The 20,452-nt window shown below is 46.3% G+C and overlaps 1 protein-coding gene across 1 annotated transcript in view; it reads left to right on the plus strand.

The window, feature by feature from the left end:
• Positions 1 to 266: 266 nt before the first annotated feature.
• The window catches only part of HTRA1 (HtrA serine peptidase 1), a 31,098-nt gene continuing 10,912 nt past the window's right edge, over positions 267 to 20,452 (plus strand). Inside the window, exons 1-3 of the mRNA XM_040563985.1 lie at positions 267 to 812; positions 15,192 to 15,291; positions 15,621 to 15,825. Coding sequence (XP_040419919.1) covers positions 338 to 812; positions 15,192 to 15,291; positions 15,621 to 15,825 — 780 coding nt within the window. The 5' untranslated portion in view covers positions 267 to 337. The remainder of the gene's footprint in view (positions 813 to 15,191; positions 15,292 to 15,620; positions 15,826 to 20,452) is intronic.

The following is a 20,452-nucleotide window of genomic DNA, read 5'->3' on the forward strand; positions in this document are numbered from 1 at the left end:
AAAAAGCAAATAAATAGGATAAAGCAAACAAAGTAAATAGAATAAAGTAAATAAACAGCCTAAAGTAAATAGAATAAAATAAATAAATAGGATAAAGTAAATAAATAAAGTAAATAAACAACAATAACACTAAAAACCGAAAAAAAAACCCCGCCGGGGGATGTTGCGGCTGGGTCTCCCCCCGTGTCCGCCCCGCCCCGCCGGCCGCGCCGCCCCCGCCCCGCCGCTTAAAGGCGGCCGCCGCCGCTCCGCCGCCGTCCCGCTGCCTCCTTCCCCGCCGCCGCCTCCCTCCTTCCCTCCTCTTCCTCCTCCTCCTCCTCCTCCTCCCTCCGCCGCGATGCCGCTGTGGGCCTGGAGCCTGGTGCTGGCGGCGCTGCTGCCCGCCGCCGCCTCGGCCCCGCCGCCGTCCCCCGCCGCCGCCTGCCCGGAGCGCTGCGAGCGGTCGCGCTGCCCGCCGCTGCCCGCCTCCTGCCCCGGCGGCGCCGTGCCCGACGCCTGCGGCTGCTGCCGGGTGTGCGGCGCGGAGGAGGGCGAGCCCTGCGGCGGGCCCGGAGCCCCCCTTGGCGGCGGCGGCGGCAGCCCGCCGTGCGGAGAGGGGCTGCGCTGCGTCGTGGCGGTCGGCGTGCCCGCCTCGGGCACCGTCCGCAAGCGGGCGGCCGCCGGGCGCTGCGTGTGCTCCAGCAGCGAGCCCGTGTGCGGCAGCGACGGGCTCACCTACGGCAGCCCCTGCCAGCTGCGGGCCGCCAGCCGCCGGGCTGAGGCGCTCCGCCAGCCGCCCGTCATCGCCATCCAGCGCGGAGCCTGCGGGCAGGGTAAGGGGGAGCGCGGGGAGGACGGTGCCCGGCGGCCGGAGGGGTCTCGGGTGGTGCCCCTGGGTCGGGACTGGGCCCCCAAGGTGCCCCCCGCTGCCCCAGGATGGGGCTCGCACCGGGCGGCACCAGCCTGCCGGGAAGGGACTGGCTTTGGGGCTCGCCGCTGGAGCTCGGCTCCAGCGAGAAATTAGGGCGAGAATATGTATTTGTAGTCTTCCACGCATTGGGGGGAGAGGATGCCGTGTCCAGCTTTAAACCTCCCCTCCCACCCACCCACCCCAAAATAAAGGGATGCTCGAGGATGCTGGGCTCCAGCCGGGGGAGTTACTTGCAGGACTTGGGAGGTCGGCGTGGCGAGGATCCTGGTCTGTGCGCCTTCAGCGCGCTTCGGCAAAATGCTGGAGCGCGCTCCCATCCAGGCACTTCATCGTGAAGTAACGCCACGGGGAACAAAACCAGGAGCGCAGAAGCTGTTAAAATCTGATCGCAACGTGTCCGTGACAGCAGAGCAGAGCCGGCTGCCCTGGCCCAACTTAGCAGATGCGCTCTGCTTATTAGTAATGGGTTTGCTAGGAAGGAGGAAACCAGTGACAGCACAGGAGGCTGGCTTCCAGTGCTTTTGGAGGACAGGAGTGGCCACTGAGGAGTAACAGTATAACAAATAGTAAGAAGTTGAGTGCTTTTGCTTGGGCTTTATGGTTATTTAGTTGTTATTGTAGTTGAACTGGACACAGCTGAGTGCACTGCGCAGTAGCATCGGTTAAGGGGGCGAACCGCTGGTCGATAAGCACGGGATGATCCTTGCAATGTGTCTTCTTGCAAGCCCTCATTGGCTTAAATCGTTTAAGCTAAGGCTTTGCATTTGTTTCAAGCCACTCGACACATTCAGAGGGTAACATGTAAAAGCAGCATGCAGTAAGGCTTTATTTCTGAAGTGGTAGTCGTCTTTTAGTATGTGCTGTTTCAGTGAGGACTGATCCTCTGGATGCAGGCTGCACCATTTCTGCACTTCTTTCTTTACAAACAGCTGTAATCTTTTCTCCGTATTTAGCCCTCACCTCTCCAGCAGAAGAATATCCTGTCGTATAGCAGCTTTGTGCTGAGCTTGGGCGGAACGCCGATCCTGCCTCAGAGATCAAACTCTTGTATCAGTACAGTCCCTTTTTGTACCCCTGTTTTCCCCCTGGTTTAAAAGCTGCCTTGTGTTCTGTGGAACATTGCTGGCATTTAGTGACGGAGACAATCAAAGCTTTCACACTACAGTTTCCTGATCTGCAACATAATATAATGCCTTGTGATTTATTTTTTCTTTCCAGCTCTCAATTCGTGAAGCCAATATTGTTGCCTTACAGCCTTTTCCGCTGAATGCTCGCAGCGTTTGAGCTGGAGAGCGATGTGCATCTGCTGTAAGCTGTGCAGAGGGCTTGTCGGGCGAATTGGGCCGGTGCAGAGCTCTGCTTGGCAGAGGAGCTCTTGCAGGACCACCAGGGTGCATTCAGCCTTTCGTTTTGTCCCCATGCACCTCTGGTTGGAGCTGGGCTGCTTTTCTGTATCAGCAGGGACAAAAGGAAGGTGCTAGAGAGCAAACCATGAGAGAGTAGCACGTGGTTATCCCTAGTACACAGCAGACAGTGCTGCACACAGAGCTTTTTTCATATGCAAAGGACCTAAAATAAAGAGAAATGGAGAGTTGGCTGAAAACCTCCAAAATAAAGAGAAATGGAGAGCAGGCTGTAAAGCTGCATTCCCTGGAGGCAGATGAACGGCTGCTTTGAAGAGCCATTGCCTAATATGTGGCTCCTTACAGTTGTTAATTTTTTTATTTTATTTTGAGTTCATTTTCAAGAGTGCTTTTTCTACCTGCAGATGGATTATCCTTGATAACATGTTTTTATGTGTTCACAGTAACGTATCTTCATAAATAATCTAGTGAATACAGTGCAGTGACCCAAGGGAAGCAAGAGAATGGGGACGTAGAGAAAGCAAGCTTCCCACCGCTTTAGTAGTTGGACAAGTACAAATTGTGTGTTACATGAAATAAAACTGTTGTCTTTTTCACTTCCAACCTGTGACAGTCCCCTCTCTTTGCCCTTAGTGATTCTCAGTGCCTATGTCCAAATACAGGGCATGTTCTGGAGAGCACGAGGAGAGGCTGGGGAGGCGTTGCTCTGGGTCTGTGTGCATTAGAGAGGTGCTTTCCTTTGCAAAATAGGGATTTTGAGCCTTAAAAAGCTCGAAGAAAATTTCACCGGCCTTGGACTTAAGCTGTGGTGAGGGGGTGGTGGTGGTGGCACTGAGGTGCTGAGCGGGTGGGCTCTGGGTGCAGGGTGGGCCGGCAGCTCGCTCTGCAGCCAGGCACATGGAGACACAAAAAGGGCGAAATGAGCCGCGGCTGGAGAAATCCCATGAACTGGTGAGGGCCAGGCTGCAGCATCCAGCCGGGACTGACACAGGCCTGGCCTCCGTGTGGTGAATGCTTGGGATGGGAGCAGGGCCCAAATGCTCCTGGGCAGGCGGCGGGCAGGGTTACGTGCCGCTGGGGCTGTGCGGCGGCTGCTGACCCTTTCATTAGGGCCTGTGTCCACGTCTGGGGAGGCGTGTGTGCCTCTGTCCTTCCTCCTTCCCTCCCGCCGCATTGCTGGGGCAGCGTAACCGGCGGTACCCGTCCCGCTGGCGTGGGCCCTGTCCCCATCCCATCCCCGTCCTGTCTGCCCAGTGGCAGTGGACAGCCTCTGCAGCGGCTTCAGACCCAGGCAGACATTCCCTCTGCCTCTGGCGGAGGACGTGGCCCTGCTGCTCGTACCGAAAACGCTTGCCAAACGAGCCCCAGCAGCCCTGGCAGGCTGCGTGCGCTTTGTGCAGCAGGCCGGGCAGGACTGCTGAGCTGTGGCTGGGACAAAATGTAGTCTCAAGCTTAACAAAAAGACACCTTCGCTTCCCGTCAAGGGCGAGCGGCGCTGGCAGAGAGCGATCAGGCCTGTCAAAGCACACGCAGGTAGAGGGCCCGCGCAGGGCCTGGCTCAGCACACGTGAAAATAAAATGTCACCAAAAGAAGGTGAACGTCCTCTGAGCAGAAGCCACGGCCACGTAAATAAATGTTGTCCCGCTCCCAGGAATGAGGTCAGCGAACGAGACCTCAGTGTTTTGCGTGCTGATGTTCATCGTGTTGGAGGATATTTTCTTTTTCTTCTGCAAATATGTTTGTGGTGCTCTCGAGTCCCTGCTGACCGAGGGGAGTAGGCTGAGGACCTTCAGCACACCCTTCAGCCGGTTTTCCTTCCCCTCCTGGCCTCTCCCAGCGCCTTAGGGCGGCGTGCTGTTCTTTCCATGCTGTGCTCTGGGCAGCTGCCCCGTAAAACACAAATGGGCCCAGATCATCTTCTGACCTTTAATCAGAGTAAGAGGAACGAAGATCCTCACGGATGCTCTCAGTTCCTAACTTTCCTCTGACCCTTTCTGAGGCAGATTTTTAGGCTTTCATATTTTTATTAGACTTGTGTAGTATCCCAGTAACCTCAGCAGCCCTCGGGATGCCAGTGCCTGTCACAGGGCGGTCACGCTGCTCTGTCACAGAAGTGCTCACACCACGATGCCGCGTTCAGTTCGATGCATGCTCTTCTGCTTTAGGTTGAGCAGATCATTTGCTCCTTGCACTGGGGGAAGCAAGAGGTGAGTTTGGGGGTAACCCTCAGTTCCAGGAAGGCAGATGTGAGTTTTGCTATTTCTTGTCATCACGTTATCATGTTGTAGCTCCAGAGATGATGGGAAGAGAAAAAAATCCATCACTCAAACTCAGTTTCTTGCAAAGTAGCTGACTGTTCTGAAACGCACCAGGCTGAATTGCATCCAAGTGCCTCTGTATAATTATCTGGCAGAAGAAAATGACCTCAGCGGTCAATAAACCATTTGTCATTAGCTCTCAGCCCTTTGAAAAAATATATATATGAAGAATGAGATTGATGCAGCAAACAATGGGAAAGAGCAGTAGATGGAACTGCCTAACTTTGCCTGCCTGCAATACTCACAGAGCTAAGTGGTCTGGCAGTGGTACGCCTTGCAGGAATGAATAATCAGGGCAGGAAGAGAAACTCGGCTGAGAAATCTGGGAAGGTCAGGAAATAAGCCAGAGATTTATCAAGAGGAAAGTTGATCTTGTTTTTGTGAACCAGGCTTTCAGCTGTTTCCCTAAAGATCATAACAGCCACGCCACGGTTAGCGTGCTGAAGAAATGTTCAGAGCTTTGCAGGTTGCTCGGCACGTGTGGAGCCTGTAAAAGTGACCCAGGAGGATGGAGTGGAAAGGAACAGGATGCACAAAGGCGCTCCAGCACCACGGACTTCTTCAGCCTCCTTCAGACCACCCAGGCACAGTAACTGAGGGACGTGAAGTCGTCTTCTGCCTCCCCTGTCTCTTGTGGCAGGGGGAGAACGGGAGAGAGGGAGGGAAAAGGAGCCAAGTGCAGTGGAAATAAATAGCAACATATTTCCAGAAGAGAACCAATTCCCCAGCGTGGGCTTAAAAACTTTTCCAAAGCCAAGTATTCAGCTCTGAGAGGAGGGGACTGTAAGAAGTGGTTTGTCTGAAGACGCTCACCTTTCCTCGCTCCATGTCTAGATTTCCTTCCTGGGGAGTAATTCGTTAGTCTTTAGACTTCAAACAGTGAAGTTAGTAAACACAGATTTTGGAACAAGGGAAGGTTCAGTGCTTTCATCTTCTGGGCTTTGAAATTTGAAGGTACCTGTGGACTGAGCAGGAGCGCTCAAAGCCATGAGTAAGCAGGAGGAGTCGTGTTAAACAGAGCCTGGATGGGACGGAGGCAGTGTATCCCGAGCGGTTGAAGGAAAGAATCTGCTGTCCAAGAAATAGGAGAAGCTGGAAAATATTTTTCAAATGTGAGTTTGTGTGTGCTTGGAGTGAAAGAAAGCGACGTTACAAATAGAAACCGGGGTACTGCAGAACTTAGCTTTTGTGGTAAATAAAGTAATTCCCTGCTCCCATAAATTGCTGGGGCCTCCAGGATGCCTGGCAGTGTCGTGTGTCCCACATTACTCATAACTGGGCCCAAGTCTACATATAATACTATTTTGGAGACTGTGTTCGGGATGTAGGGGAAAAAAGGAAAACTCGATTTTGTCTTCTGGATAGAGGCCACTGTGATTCCCAGGCTGGCTCGCCCGCCTCAAAGAGAACGTTTCTAAAAGGCAAGTCTCAGCTTCCCTGCACTAATAAACTATAAAATAATGCATTCATTTACGCTGACTGAAGATGTTCCCTTCATGTCTGTAACAGGAGACTTATAATATCTTAAACTTCCAAAAAAGGGCACAGGTCGCTGATGGTGTTACTTTAAAGTTTGGTGACTTGGGAAGCCCTTGGCTTGCCGTCATTTTATCCTGTCAAATTCCATCAGTTTCTTGTTCCATCTCCTGTTTCCCTGATCTTGTGAAGTTCCAGGAGCATTTTTTTTTTTTTTTGGCAAGGTGAGTGTTTCCTGCATCCAGTTTTGCAGGAATAGGGATGATACAGAGTGACAGTGGTAAGAATTAAAAATCGCTCCGTGTTTCTGGCAGCAATTGGATTTGCGTGTTTTTACCGACAAATAGCCAATGGATGAAATAGTGCATCGTGTATCTACTAACCATGCCTAGAAGTTATCTGATGGTCTGAAATTCAAAAGGGTTTATATAGCAGAGCATTAAGGGATCTCACAACAATTTGGAGAGGCCGATGTTGCCACCCCCTCTTACAGATAGCAAATCTGGGGCAGAAGAAGATAAAGGGCTTTGCTCAGGGTCACCACCTAAGCCAGTAGCAGAGCTGAGCGCAAACCAAACTTTCGAGTCCCTGCTCATTTTTCTGCCCCTGGCCAGCATAGCTGCTCCATTTTCCATTACTTTTATTTTCCATTACTTTATTTCTTAAACTTGCAGACTGCAGTTTTGGCAAACTTTTGCAAACAGCATTGATGATCTGTCAATCTGCTTCTGCAGAAAGTAATGTTGGAGAAGGCAAGGCGTGGGTGGAGCGTGCACCGTCAGGGACAAGAAACCCAAACAGCTCCCCCCCCACCATCCCTCCCCAAAAGTAAATGCAAGCCCCCAGGACTCCCACACTTCAACATTTGTGTTGGTGAAGGGATGATTCGTTCCCTTTTCCTGGACAACATGCACACAGCTTGGCATGTCTGCACACTGGGTGTCAGATCTGTATGTAGACCTCCGTCTGAAGGCAGTCAAGTGGGCAAGCAGGAGCCACTTACCAATAACCTGAGAAATTTTCAGTGCCGCCTCCTTTCTGTAAATATCTGAATAGGGTGGTAGGAGCACAATCTGCATGAATCCAGTTTCATTTCCCAACCACTCCCCGTTTGCTGATGCTGCATTAAAACAAATGTGGATGCTCCTAGAATGACTCCATAGACACGCGTAGAAAATACTGACAGAGACGGGGGGACTTGTTCCCTGCGTAGATATTTTGTGGCCTTTGAGTTATGCTGGATTTATGTGTTGTACAATTATGAAGCCCCAGGCTATGGGCCATGTACATTTTATTACAGTTTTGAGGTTTCTTCTATAGATTTGATCCTTCTCTGTTGTCACCACAGGAGGAGTCCGAGTCCAAGTGGTGAAACCAGTCCCTCTGGCTGGAGAAGTTGCATCTAAAGAGTTTTTTTTTTAAGGTTTCTCATTAGAGAAAAAACACTTAAAATAAACGAACTAAAACCAACAAAAACAAGAACTTTTTATACTCTGGTGTCTTCATACCAGGGTTCCTAGAAGCTGAAACTAAATCTCTCTTATAACTCTGTCTTCTAGACACTCAGCACGAAAAATTCTCACATACTTAAAATGAGACTTTAATGTTTTTATAATGTTAAGAGGAATTTTTTGAGATCAGACAGCTGCTGGTTACAAGTGGGGTGTCGGGATTACCACATCGTTGTTACCTAATTGACTTTTCAGTGGACTTCTTGCCCCTTCTCCCTTCTCCGCCTGCGATGCCTGCAGCTGGGAAGCGGAGCCGGGTGACGACCCGAGCAGGGAGGGACATAAACTGGGAGCTGGGCTGGAAAAAGGAGTGGAGGAATTATTCCTGACTCATCTGCTGTATTTTCAGCATTCGGCAGAGAAGAGAATACCACGTCTGCGTTAACCTGTCGCCTGAAATATTCTTTTAATCTGTCTGCAGGAAATAAGGCAGACTCTTTTCCATAACTACCTGACTTACGTTTCTTAGTGTTTCCAGCTCGGCCAGCACTACCATTAACGATGTTTTCGAGTCCAGCACTCTGCCCGTGCCCTGAATTGCTCTTCTTTTTTACTTTTTTTCCCCCTTTTCTTAGTCTTTCTCTCCGGTGCTGTGCCCTCCCCGAGCTTTCTGTGCGAGGCAGGGCCGGGTGCGCGGTGCCTGCCGTCCCCAGCAGAGCACCATGCCCACCCAGCGCCTCGCTGTCACCGTCCCGCTGCTAATTTGTCATCGCCGATGAGCCCGGGCTCCGCGTTGTATTAATATGGCCATGTTGCTGCCCGGCGAGCTCAGGGAACGGCGTGTTCCCTGCGGGCTGTTTGCGCAGGAGCTGGGCTTGCTCCCACCTCGCCGCCGGTGTTTACAGAAGAAATCGCAGTTTCCTGTTGTGTTGGATGGAGCTGGATCCTCTCTGGACGCCTTCCCCCTGCTTTTTATCCTCATCAGCTCGGGAGCCTATTGCTTTTGCTCTCGTATTTCTGCTGTTGTAACTGTGAGAGGTTTTTTTTTTTTTTTTTTTCTTTCAGGGACCGGGCAGCATGCATGGTTTATAGAAGAATTTCTGGCATTTGGGGGAGGTTTTTATATACATATTTCCTCCCTGTGAGGCTCTGCAAGTGTTGCTGAAGTCCGTGACTATCCCTGTAGGATAAAATAGGGGTTATGCCCACTTTAAAGATAAACCTAAGACACGGAGGATTTAAATTACCGTTTTGCAAGTTGCACAGAGACTGAGGAAAGCAGCTTAGATGCACGCAGCCTGGCTATTACTCCTCCTGCAAAACGTCCCAACTATTTGATATCTATCTAGCAATTCAGTGGCTGATTTGCAACACAGATTTCTCCTGGATTTATATATTATTCTGCCTTTTAGCCAAAGGGTAGGAAAAGTCCCTGTCTGGCTAAAACTTTAAGTTTTATATCTGAAGTTATATACGGATTTCCTACAAGAAAGCTGTGGGCGTATTACCTTAGGTCATTGACATTTTACCATTTCCAGTGGAAAGACAAACTTGAAGCACACTGGAAATGGATGCTGAAGAGGTCTGGTTCTCACTGAGAAAGAAGCTGGGCTGAGGAGACTGGAGCAGTGCTCTCTGCAGACCCTCTGCTGATGGTTGCTGGTGGGGTTCACTTGTTCTTTCACACTCTCTTGCCTGAAAATCATCAAAGTCAGTTCTTGTTCTTGAGGATAGCAATTAAAATGTGTGACTTACCTTCATTTTTGTCCTCAAAAATGCTGTTTTATATGAACAACTGCACTCTGGTCTGGAAACTGTTGTATGCTCTTGTTGTTGAGAGCTGGTTTCTTCTATGAACATTGTATAGATTCCCTGTTTTGTTTAACTTGCACCTTTTTCACATATACATTAAAAATCAGCACTCAGAAATAAGGGTTTCTGGCTTTCGTATTAGCAGGGAGAATACAAAGTTTGAAGCCTGTTACTTGCAAGATTTTTGACACATGTGACACAGTCCTTGTGAAAGGTTGCCAAGAATGAATCGATCATCTAAATATTGTGGAGATGAAAATTGCTTTTTGGCATGAATGCAAACTTGCAAAGGTGAAATAAAGTCAATTTCATTTAAAATCCTCATTTCAGTCTTGCAGTGGTTCTTGCTGCAGCAAATATGTTAAATGACTACCAGGTTTATTCAGTTTACTATTTGGCAGAATAAGACACTTGGAATCTCTCCGTTATTTAGTGCTATGTAAATATTTTTGTTGTTAGGGATGTCACAGTAATACAGACTATCTTCTCAGAAATCAGTGACATTTCTTTACTTTCTCCTTTGATTATACAGGAAAAATACTGATGTAATGGTGGTTTTATTAGCACGGTACTGCGGTTTAGACCTCTCAAAATTCCCTCCGCTGATCTCAGAACAGTTCCTGAGCAAATCGTCTGCAACATGTAGAACGTTGTCTTCTCTTCTTAGTGTTTTTCTTGCATAATATCCTTTTCTGGTTTCTTACACAATATATCCTTGAATAGGAGGTGGAATATTTAGGCTTGCAGTTTTATGTTTAAAAAAAAAAAAAAAGAAAAAAAGTGGCAGCAGATTCCCATGCATCACTTTTTCCTTGTGTCTCTCCAGCGGAGCTTGCTGATAGCACCGTTTTCAGCGTGAGCTAAGCACATTTGCTCCAGTTTTTGTTTCCACAGCAGCGTCAGAGGTTTGCCGCTTTCCTATATGACATGAATGGGGGTTTGTACAAACAGCCGCGGTCGGAGTTTCATTTGGGAGGGTGGAAGTCCTCCAAGGAAAACTTTACGGTCTTGTGGTTTGTGTTAGTAGTCGCCGATTCTGCCAGCCCAGAGGTTCTGTGAGCACCTAAGCCCTGCTGGCTTCGTGCTGCAGGAGCCTGGCAGCCGCAGGGAAACCCAAGCTTTTCTTTCAGACCCCAGCGTGCATCCGTACCTGGGGCGTGTGGACACAGTGCTAAGCAAGCAGCCAGTGCAGGAAGAAGCAGTCATCTATTTTCAGCGACCTGGAGCTGCTTAATACATTTAGCTAGCCCATAAGCTGCAGTGGCTCTGCTCGTCGTACCCTGTGTGACTGGGCAGGGGCAGAAATCAGTCCTGATCTGATCGTCACGGAGCCTACGGGAGAGGAGAGCTTGACTCTGGATCCCGTCTGGGTCCCGTTTTCTTCTGGGCTGATGTTAGCAGGCTGTGGGATCCCGGCCCTTGGGCTGGTACCCTTGGGTCTGAGGAGCGGGAGGGGGGAGAAGCGGCCCCCCAGTTCAGCTGCAGTCCAAAGTAGATGTTAATTTGGTTCCCCTGAGAGGAGGGGGTGTTGCCCTTGTCCAAAATGAAGTGCCTTTAGGGATGAACCCGGAGATGGCCCTCCCTGCAATTTGTACGTGAGCATCTTCTGTAACAGGTTTTAAAATATGTATATCGATGATTGCAGCTATCTAGCTGATTTTTGTTTTATGCAAAGTTTTTTTTCTTTTTTTTTTTTAATCTTAACGGGAATGAAGTGTTCATGCTGTTTTTAAAGAAGTCGAAGGCTCCGTTCCAGACTGAATCTGGGCTTTTTGACTTAGACAGGACACGAGGCTGTCTGGTGTGGTCACCTCCAGGGAGGTGGGGAGGGAGAGACTTGCTGGTGGCTGCTCACCAGGTAGGTGTGTTGCGTCTCAGTGCAAAACATTATCCCTCTCACATCTGCTAGGTATGCATCAGGGGTCGCATGGAGAATCCCCTTGGCTGTCAGCAAGCAGGGGAGGATGGGCAGCATGCTGGTCCTGGATGGATGAGAGCAGAATCCTCTTGTTTGAGAGGGGAAAAGCTCAGGAAAAGTGGATGGGAGGATCTGTTTCTGTGCCTACAACTTGATACGAAGAGCTGTTCTCATGAGATGTGGACCTGCCTGTGTGAGCGGGTGCAGTTCTCACAACTGAAGGGGAGAGGTTACTTCCAGGAGATTTCTATCTCCAAAGCATCCTTTCAGTTTAGCTCAAAATATTACCAAAAGCAGCACGTGGGAGATGTAAACATTAAAGCATCAATGCCACTGTGAGTCATGACCTAATCAAAACCTAAATCTTAGTATGCTCTTTTGGCTCCTCTTTCTGAAACCAAATTATTTTGGTTGTTTACAGCATCTTGTGCTTTTTTCCATGACTTGGTGTTCAGCCTTTCCTTTCAGCAGTTTGTTTACTGATATTAGCACCATTAATGTCAGTTGGCAGAGATTTTCCCTTTCATTCAAGGGCTGAGAGCCAGCACACCTTTGAAGTCCTTGAAAATTTTGTTGCCTTGGGAATTTTTCATGCCGTAACCTATTTATGTTTTTAAGTCAGTTTTTGGTCATTAACTGAATTCACAAGAATCATCTTATTAATGACATTAATGAAAGTTTCTTAACCATGCTCATGGGCATTTAGGGCATTGTGCAATAGTTCAATAAAAACATTACAAAACGCAAATAATCACAGCATATAAATAGAGAACAGTCTGCAGAGATCTGAACATCGAAGCCTGAAGGTATTTAGGAACTGGAGCTTCATTCAAGCCCACCTCTCAGTGTTTCAAAACAAATAAACAAACAAACAAACCCACAAAGTAATAAAATGAATCTACTAGGAACAAAACTCCAGAAGGGTGTGGTTAAAAAAAAAAAATGAAAAAAAGCCAGAAAACTGGGTAGAAATATTCACATGGATTCAACATCAGTTATACCAAAGAAGCAGTTTTAAACCAAAAAATCTACGATTTAAATATGGAATTAAAGAGCTATCCACCTGCTTGTCAGGTTCCCTGTAAGTCAGGATGGGCATGGTGATTTTATGTATTGGAATACAGAGACACGGGATTAAATAGTGAAAACCATGTCATGAAAACCTCGGTAGCCTGTGCCTACTGGTGTTTCGAATCTGAGATAAAATTGGTGGCTGTGGCTCGGAGGAAAGATAAACACACCTCTCAGCTCCCACGTGCATTGCTCATTAATCCCAAAGAGCAATTAGCTATGGTGAGCTTAATGTGTGTACCTAACGGTCAAAGAGGATGCATACACGTGTCCCTTTTTTTTGTCTGTTTTTCCCCCCATGCTACTTTTTCTCAGTTTTAGAAGAAATTTTCATCATGCTAATTCTTTTACTATTGCCTTTAAATTCTGTTTTATACGATGCTAAAGACCAGTTGCTAGGGATTTTTTTTTCTGCTAGTGTTCATCAATGAATTCATGTGAACAGCACTTTGACTTCTTGTTTATTTGCTTCAAAAAGGTATGTTTTCCATTTAAGTGGGCAGTCGTTCAAGAGCTGTTGCAAAACTGTGTTACACAATGCAAGAATTCCTAATACATAAGCAAAGGACAGGCGTGGTAAGCTTTTTAGGTCAGTATGCCATGAATCAGTATTTATTATCTAACTTTTTCACAGTGTGAAATTTTGACCTTTTAACTGTGCAGCTTAGTTTGGGACTGCACAATCTGGTTTATATGCAGAAAAGCCTCGCTTCTGAAATCTTGGCATTCGTAGCTGCAGACTCAAAGTGAAGGCAGCTCTCTGAGATGAAGTATTAGTAGTCTCACCATGTACAGCTTAGGCATCCTTTCTCTTCTTGAATAGCCGAATGCAAAAAAAAAAAAGACTGAAGACATAAAAAACCTGTGTTCCCTGTGCAGTTTCCCTCATCTGTGGCAGCTCTCTTTTTCAAGGGCAGGATGTGACCTTTAAATGTCTGCAGCACTGTAACTTAGACAAAATCATTTTAGAAGCAGTGATCAAAAAGCGTATTGATGGATACGGTCATGCCCCGTGGTGTTTTATCCCAATGTCACGTTAATCCAATCTGATAATCTGTCCAAGCTCCTATTCCATGTGAGTGAATACTTCCAAATGCATTCTCAGTGTGGTTCTTCCTCCTACCAGTTTTCCAAAACATGCCCATTGTAGTTGCCAGCTTTACGTATAGCGATGATGTGGTTTGTGTAATGCTGGGTGTTTCTAATAAAGAGAACACAAATCCTTTGGATGAGACGTCTGTTAATCAGGACACCTTTATGCCTTTCTGATATTCAAGTCCAAGGGTAATAGTTTAAGCACAAGTCTGACAAAGCACAGAGTACTTTTGAGGAAAGCAGTAGGTGAAAGCACTACTTTCCTGATCGATGTTCTTGTGTCGTAAAGCAGATTAATGTGTCCAAACCGTGATCTGAAACTGCATAGTGGATTATGTGGTTACTGCTGCTGCTACTGTTCATGACTGATGGCATTTCAAAGCACTTGAAGTGCTTCACAGGGTACAAATGGGAAGAAAACAGATTTGTGAACGGTCAGGTGGTGGCAGGGCTGAGCATCCTCCCATCTCCTAAGGGGAGAACATACCAGCTGGTGTTACTAAACCATCTGAAACCCAGTTTTCACCCCTGAATCAAGCCAGTATCTGGTAACAGCAGCAGTGACTTGTTCCACACCATTCCTATAAAACTCCTGTAGTGGGCTTTTGTCTTCATCACATACATAAACAATTTCAGATTTTTCCAGTCTGGTTTTAACAGATAATGTGGGTCATCCAGCTATGGAAAGCGGGATTATTTCAGAGGAGTCCCACGTGCCCTACAGCTCTGCAAATAAATCCTTCTGTTACACTGTCCCAGGCACCTGCAGCATCCACAAACTGCTTACTGCTTTAATCCGTGGATTGAAAACCCAAAGGGCAGGGAGGGATGAAGCAGCACAGCACGTAGTACTCATCTAGGAAGTCAATCACCGATTTTGTTTGTGCCTTTGTAATGCAAGATGTGTCAGATAAAATGAGAGTACTGGTGAAAAGAGGGGGTTCTTCCCTCTAGGGAAATATGAAATAACTCCTTGGAGGGACAGATTACTTAGTTGCTCCCCGTTTAAAAAAAGTTGTATCCCTGACCTGCGAGAATGGGAAGCTGTGTCAGAATTGTGTGTTTTTTCCAGAGATTTTTAGCCATCCGATGGTGCAGACAGGTTTTCTGTCGGCTACAATAGGAGTTTGGGATCCAGTTGCTTTTGGAAATCCCAGTGACCCCTCTTGAATACTCAGTGGCCACGCGCTTTTGTGTTACAATACTGCCCAGGAATGCAAAGCTTTGCGGTCCCATTGTTTTTGTGCCCGTATCTATTTTTACAGCTCCGGGGGCGGTTCTGTAACTCCAAAGTCCATGGGCCCCGCTGCCCCGCAGCCCATGGCTGGCGGGCGGCCCTGTGGTGCTTGCCTGGTGGAGGCCTGGCGTCCGAGGCGTGTTGAGGTGGCATCAGGAGAGGCCACACAGCCCTCGGACCTGTGCTTAGCTTTCCCATCTCGAGGCTCAGGCAGGGGTTAGGGCCTTGTTGTCCACGTGCCGAACCGGGGGAAGGCCGAACGCAGCCGGTGTTGCAGCCCCACTGCCGCTTCCATGGCAGATTTGCGGCCCAGTCATGCGTGATTGAAATGAGAGGTGTGCACGGGCCCTTCTGCTGTCATAACAAGGCTTGCTGTCCCTTCTGTGCGAAAAGCCAGAGGGGATCCTGCGGGGCAAGGGGTTGGTGACATACAAAGAGGGGAAAAACACCCACACAGGGTTTTTAATTCAGGTGTTTTGCAATGGTCCTCCTCCTGTCGCTTGAAGAACTCATGACATGTTTTCTGTTTCTATTTCAGGCCAAGAACATCCTAATAGCCTGCGGCATAAATACAACTTTATTGCAGATGTGGTGGAGAAGATAGCTCCTGCTGTCGTTCACATTGAATTATTTCGCAAGTAAACAAGATGCCCAGTTTTGACTTTGTATTCCTGAAAACAGCTGACTTTGTGCCAGAAATGTTAATTAATGATATGGAAGAGCACAGAGGTTTCTGAGCTGATAGATATGGCATGTGTAAGAATTAAAGATAATTTAAGAGTCCTGGCAAAATAAATAAGTAAAAATTAAACTAATGCATGTACATTATCTTGTTAACGACAGCAAGTAATAGCAGATATTCAAAAGCATAAAAACCACCACATTCTTTTTGGCTTTGTATTATTTGGAATGATATGTGATTTGCAACCTTTTGCAGAGAAAAATATTTATTTCCCGTGTCTTTTAGACTTCCTTATTCGAAGAGGGAGATTCCTGTTGCCAGTGGCTCAGGGTTCATCGTCTCAGAAGACGGACTGATAGTGACAAACGCCCATGTAGTCACCAACAAAAACAGAGTGAAGGTGGAACTGAAGAACGGTGAAACATATGAAGCTAAAATTAAAGATGTTGATGAAAAAGCTGACATTGCACTAATTAAAATAGATGCTCAGGTGAGTGAGGACAGTGAGCAAGAGACATTTTATTCCTCTTAACATACTTTTCTAAAAGCTATTGCTGATTTTGATATTTAAAGGAGAGAACAATAGTTCAGCAGTGTGAGTTTTAACCAGCCTCAAAGCTAATAGGGTGGATGTGCATTTTTTAAAAGCCAAGTTTGTGATTGCTAGTGGTTTATCTTCTGACCTCTCTGTGTAATGCAAGCAAGCACCTATCACTTTTGTGTGCATCCTCAAAATAAAAACCAACAATGTAGTTTACTGGTTGATCTACACATGCTTTGGCTAATGTAACTCTCTTGCTCTGAGAGGAATTTTTTTTTTTTGGGGGGGGGTTGTTTCCTTGCGCTTGGTAGAGAGAGGTACTAGTCTTTCTCATGTGCCTATAATGAAGTTGCCAAATTGCTTTTAGGAGATAAGTTTGTGCGTCTGAAGGACTGTACCGCATAGATGTAGACACTGAAATGGGAAAATATCCTAGGAAGTATCTTGAACATTCAGTTTAAAGCCAGCTTGGAAAGGTGCTCTTCCACTGCAGGTGGCTTTCAGAACAAAACAGAACGCAACTCCCCAGCAATAGTCTTCAGCCATATCAGGTTTGTGGCTCTCAGCAACAGTAGAAATATCGTCATGTTGTTCTGCACATGTGTACTGCAAGTGGAATACTGTGTTGAAATACTCCTGCATGCTGTAGATGAAATTAGATGCATGTGATTGCTTGAGGTTCTGCTCATATTGGTTTCCCTTGTTTAGACTTAGTTAATAACCTCCAAATTTAGTGGGCAATAATATGCCATGTGAAACACGTGACTCAAAAATGTGTAGATCTTGCAGGGTTGTTTTAGTTCAGACCTATTCCCCAGCGAGGTCAGAAGTGTTTGTTCCAGAGTTCATGACTAACTCGGACGTCTGATGCAGAACTCTTGGATGACCCAAGAGATGAAGTACTCCTGCTGCTCCCTTGCTACTTTTGTAATTTAAAGGCTCTGTCTTATTTTTCTTATTTAAAAGCTGTGTAACAGCAGCATGGCGAAATATATATATATTTTTTTTTCCTGTTTTCCTAAGGCAACCTATTTAAATATTTACCAAGTGTTTATTTCCTTATTTTTATAGTGAAATAAGCAAAAGCAGATCAGCAGGTTGAAAACATTGACAAAGCAAGGGGAAAGATCCCCAGGATGAGAATTGACAGTTTTAGGCTGAGTGGGATATGGCAGGGATGGGAGGGGCAGCTGGAGAAGTGATTTAAAATTGGAAGCACAATATTAAAGGAAAACAGAAAGGAGTGGTGAGAAGAAAAGGGCTTAAACGGTGATAGGAAAGTAAACTTCAGAGAAAGAAGCTGCTAAGTTAGAGAGAGAGGAGAGACATTGAACTGATGCAACAGATTGTTTTGAGGCCATCAGAAGACAACTGACAGAGTTTTGTGTTATCTGATACTCTAAAGAAATTGCTCCAACATTTCCCTGGCACTAGAATGCCTAATGGAAGAGTCTGAGCACATTCAAAACAAAACAACAAAATAAACCCCAAAACATAACAGACCTCACTTGTGCAAACAGTGAGCACTTAAGGACCCAGGGAGGCTTCTGCAGACTCTTTGTGGGCATGGTCTCAAGAAGAGCCTGGCTCTTCTGCTCTCCTATTCCCACTTTTGCAGCTCCATCAGCTGCTTGCGGGAAGGGAGAATCTGGAAGACTGGAAGCAGCTTGGAAAAAACAGAATGCAACCAGATTAGTTGCCTATGGTGGAAACCACTGCTAAGCAGGACTTTTGAATTGGTGATTCTAGTTGTTGCAAGATGATAGACTCATCTTTAAAAAAATAACCTAAAAAATTGCAGCTATGTAATTAAGTGATAGTCACAGTCTTATTCCATCAGTTTAATATTTGAACATAACTGTGGCCCTGCTTTGCAAATGGCACACCAACGAACGGTCATTTTACAAGTGTTTATCGTTCCAGGTTATTATCCTCCTATGTTGTTCAGTCATGGAACAGAAATGAATAGATGATTTTTGATCTGACAAGCAGTGGCTTTTATCTTTTTTTTTCCCTTAAAAAAAAAAAGAAAAAGAAAATCTTCAAAAATTCGTAGTTCTCTGTATACAGCTTGCTAGCTCAAGACACAAGATGGTGTTTTTGGCTTGATGCTCTGACTTCTGAAGCTGGCCAACATAGTGCATGCTTCAGATTATGAGCATTGCAGCCTAATTCACTCATGCATACTTGCGAATTCTTTAAGGCAGGGAATGTTTTCTGTCTTAGAGCCATCATGAGCTAAATCACCTAGATATTTCTTTTTTGGGGGAAGGAGGGATCAGCACTTTAACATTTTCTGTGAGAAAAAGCGTTGATTTTAATGAACTAATGAATGTTGGGAAGTGTCTTGATACCTGGAGGCTGGACTCTTGCATAAGGAAGTGAGCGGGCCCCCGCTGCCTTCCTCGTATGATGTCAACTTAGCACATCCATCTGGGTAGCAGGAGATCAAATACCATGTCTCTGCTCTAAATTAGACAATGCAAGGTTATATCCGTAGTCTGCTGTACCCTTGGTAAGTTTCCTATCAGTTGTACAACTCTACCTTCTGTATTGTTCCTCCCTTCCCCCTGCCTGTTGCATCTCAGGATAATCTGTTGGAAGCTCAGATTTATTTGATGACTAAAGAAGGTGGTACAAATAACCCCTTAAAAATCTAGATAGGACATGAAAACCACCCCTAACGCTTTTTCTGAAGTAAGAGACAAAGTCTTTCTTTTTTGAATAAATTATGTGAAGGTGCCATCAAAGATGTAAAATTTTTTTCCTATTTTTCTGTAGCATGTTAAGGCAGGATTCAAAGGATGAAGAATGCCTCTGTGGTTAGGAACAGAGCTGGGCTTGAAGTATGAGTCTAGGCTGTCAGCTGGTATTCCTAAAACCGTTAAAATTTTGCAGCAGCATGCACTCTGTTTTTCTTTAAGCTGTGAACATCTGGCCAAAACAGTACTAGAACTACTTTGGTTTTTCTGAGTAGAATAGGAAATTAAAAGACGATTGGGGCACCAGTAAGGAGGAAGTTTCCCTGATTAAATTCTTCTCATTGAAAAACATAGTGAAGTCAATGAGGAACAGAGATCTTAGGATTGTTCTTCTAATTCTAAAGTAGGTTCATTTTCACAATCTATAAAAGAGAGAAACTATTTCTTGTGTCCATGGTGAAACACAGCAGTTTGCTGAAGTGTTAAAAGTAGGAAGCGAGGTTGGGGTCAGCTGTGTTAAACTTGAAGGCAATGTAACTCTACAGCAGGGAGGAATGTCCTTTCAAATGTGAGCAGCATTGAGGAAACAGCAATAATAGAAAGAAACTGCACAGTTGCAGACAATTTGGATACAAACTCCCAAATTTATAAAACTTCCCTAGAAAAATGAGGACTTTGGCAGCATAGGCAGAGACTAGTGAAATAATCCATCCTGTGCGGCACATGGGATACTGCAAGGAGCATAAAACCCATGAAAAGTGTTGCACAACACTCCAAAGCAAACAGATGCTTTAGAGCTAGCAGAGCTTGATTATGAAATTCATCTTAAGACAAATAACTGCCATGTCGCTAAATGGGAACGACGTGTGATACGGCTGCTGAAAACCATAAACACCAGAGGAGGAGGCAAAACTTTAGGGTGGTCTGATGTACAGTGTCGGGGTTAAAGGAGGGAGGTTTATGTGACCCGTGCCCTCACCCACATCCACATCCACAGGGGAAAGTGGAGGTGGCTTTTGTTTGGAGACCCACTTCACCCCTCAAAATTTGCCTCTGCCTGCAGGGATGATTGATCCCTGTAGCAGGTGCTGATGGTTTGGCAGCAGGTGCAGGAGGAAGCACTGTGAATTACTTTGTTTTGAGGTGTGTCTTCTACCTGCACACTTCAAAACCAGCTGTGAGGCACTTGCCACCGACTCTGACACAGCCCCTGTGTCACGGAAATGTGCTGAGGTCTGGAGGTTTTCCTTCCTCAGCGTGACCAGGTATTTTTCTTTTGGTATCTTAGAAAGAATTTGGCACCTAAGTGATAAAGCATTAATGAGTTTGGGACTGACCTCTAATTTGTGGCTATTTCGCTTATGTTTCTTTCCAGCATCTTACTAATAACCACTTGGTTTGACGCTTTTAAATCAACAAGACCTGCCCTCATTCCTTCAGCGGTTTCGTGAGGCAATGCAGCGTCTGTGTCCTTGTGGTCAGAGGGGATTTGCTTCTTTCCCTGTGTGTACAAACTGGAGGAAGCTGGAAAGCAGACTTTCCTGTTTATGTATCAATATTTTAAAAGCCCACATTTTGTAAAACCAAGCTACTTGAATTCCAGATGTAAGTGGCTTTTCTCAAATGCCTTTTGACTTTGAAATCTGTCGCTGGATATTGCATTGCTTCCTCTTGAGTCTCCCATCAGGAAGCCCTCTTATTGCTTCCAGAAGTCTTCAGGAGCCATGGAAATGAGCTAGCACGTGAAAAGCTTGGATGCTAGCTCCTTGGTGCTCCTCAGGGTGGGCAGCAGCACGGGGACAATACTCTGCTCCTGCGCTCCATACGGCGAAGTGCTTGCTTCTGGGGCTTTGCTGCTTTCCAGCATTGCAGCC

This window comes from Cygnus olor, chromosome 7 (genome assembly GCF_009769625.2).
Source record: "Cygnus olor isolate bCygOlo1 chromosome 7, bCygOlo1.pri.v2, whole genome shotgun sequence".
Lineage (NCBI taxonomy): Eukaryota > Metazoa > Chordata > Aves > Anseriformes > Anatidae > Cygnus > Cygnus olor.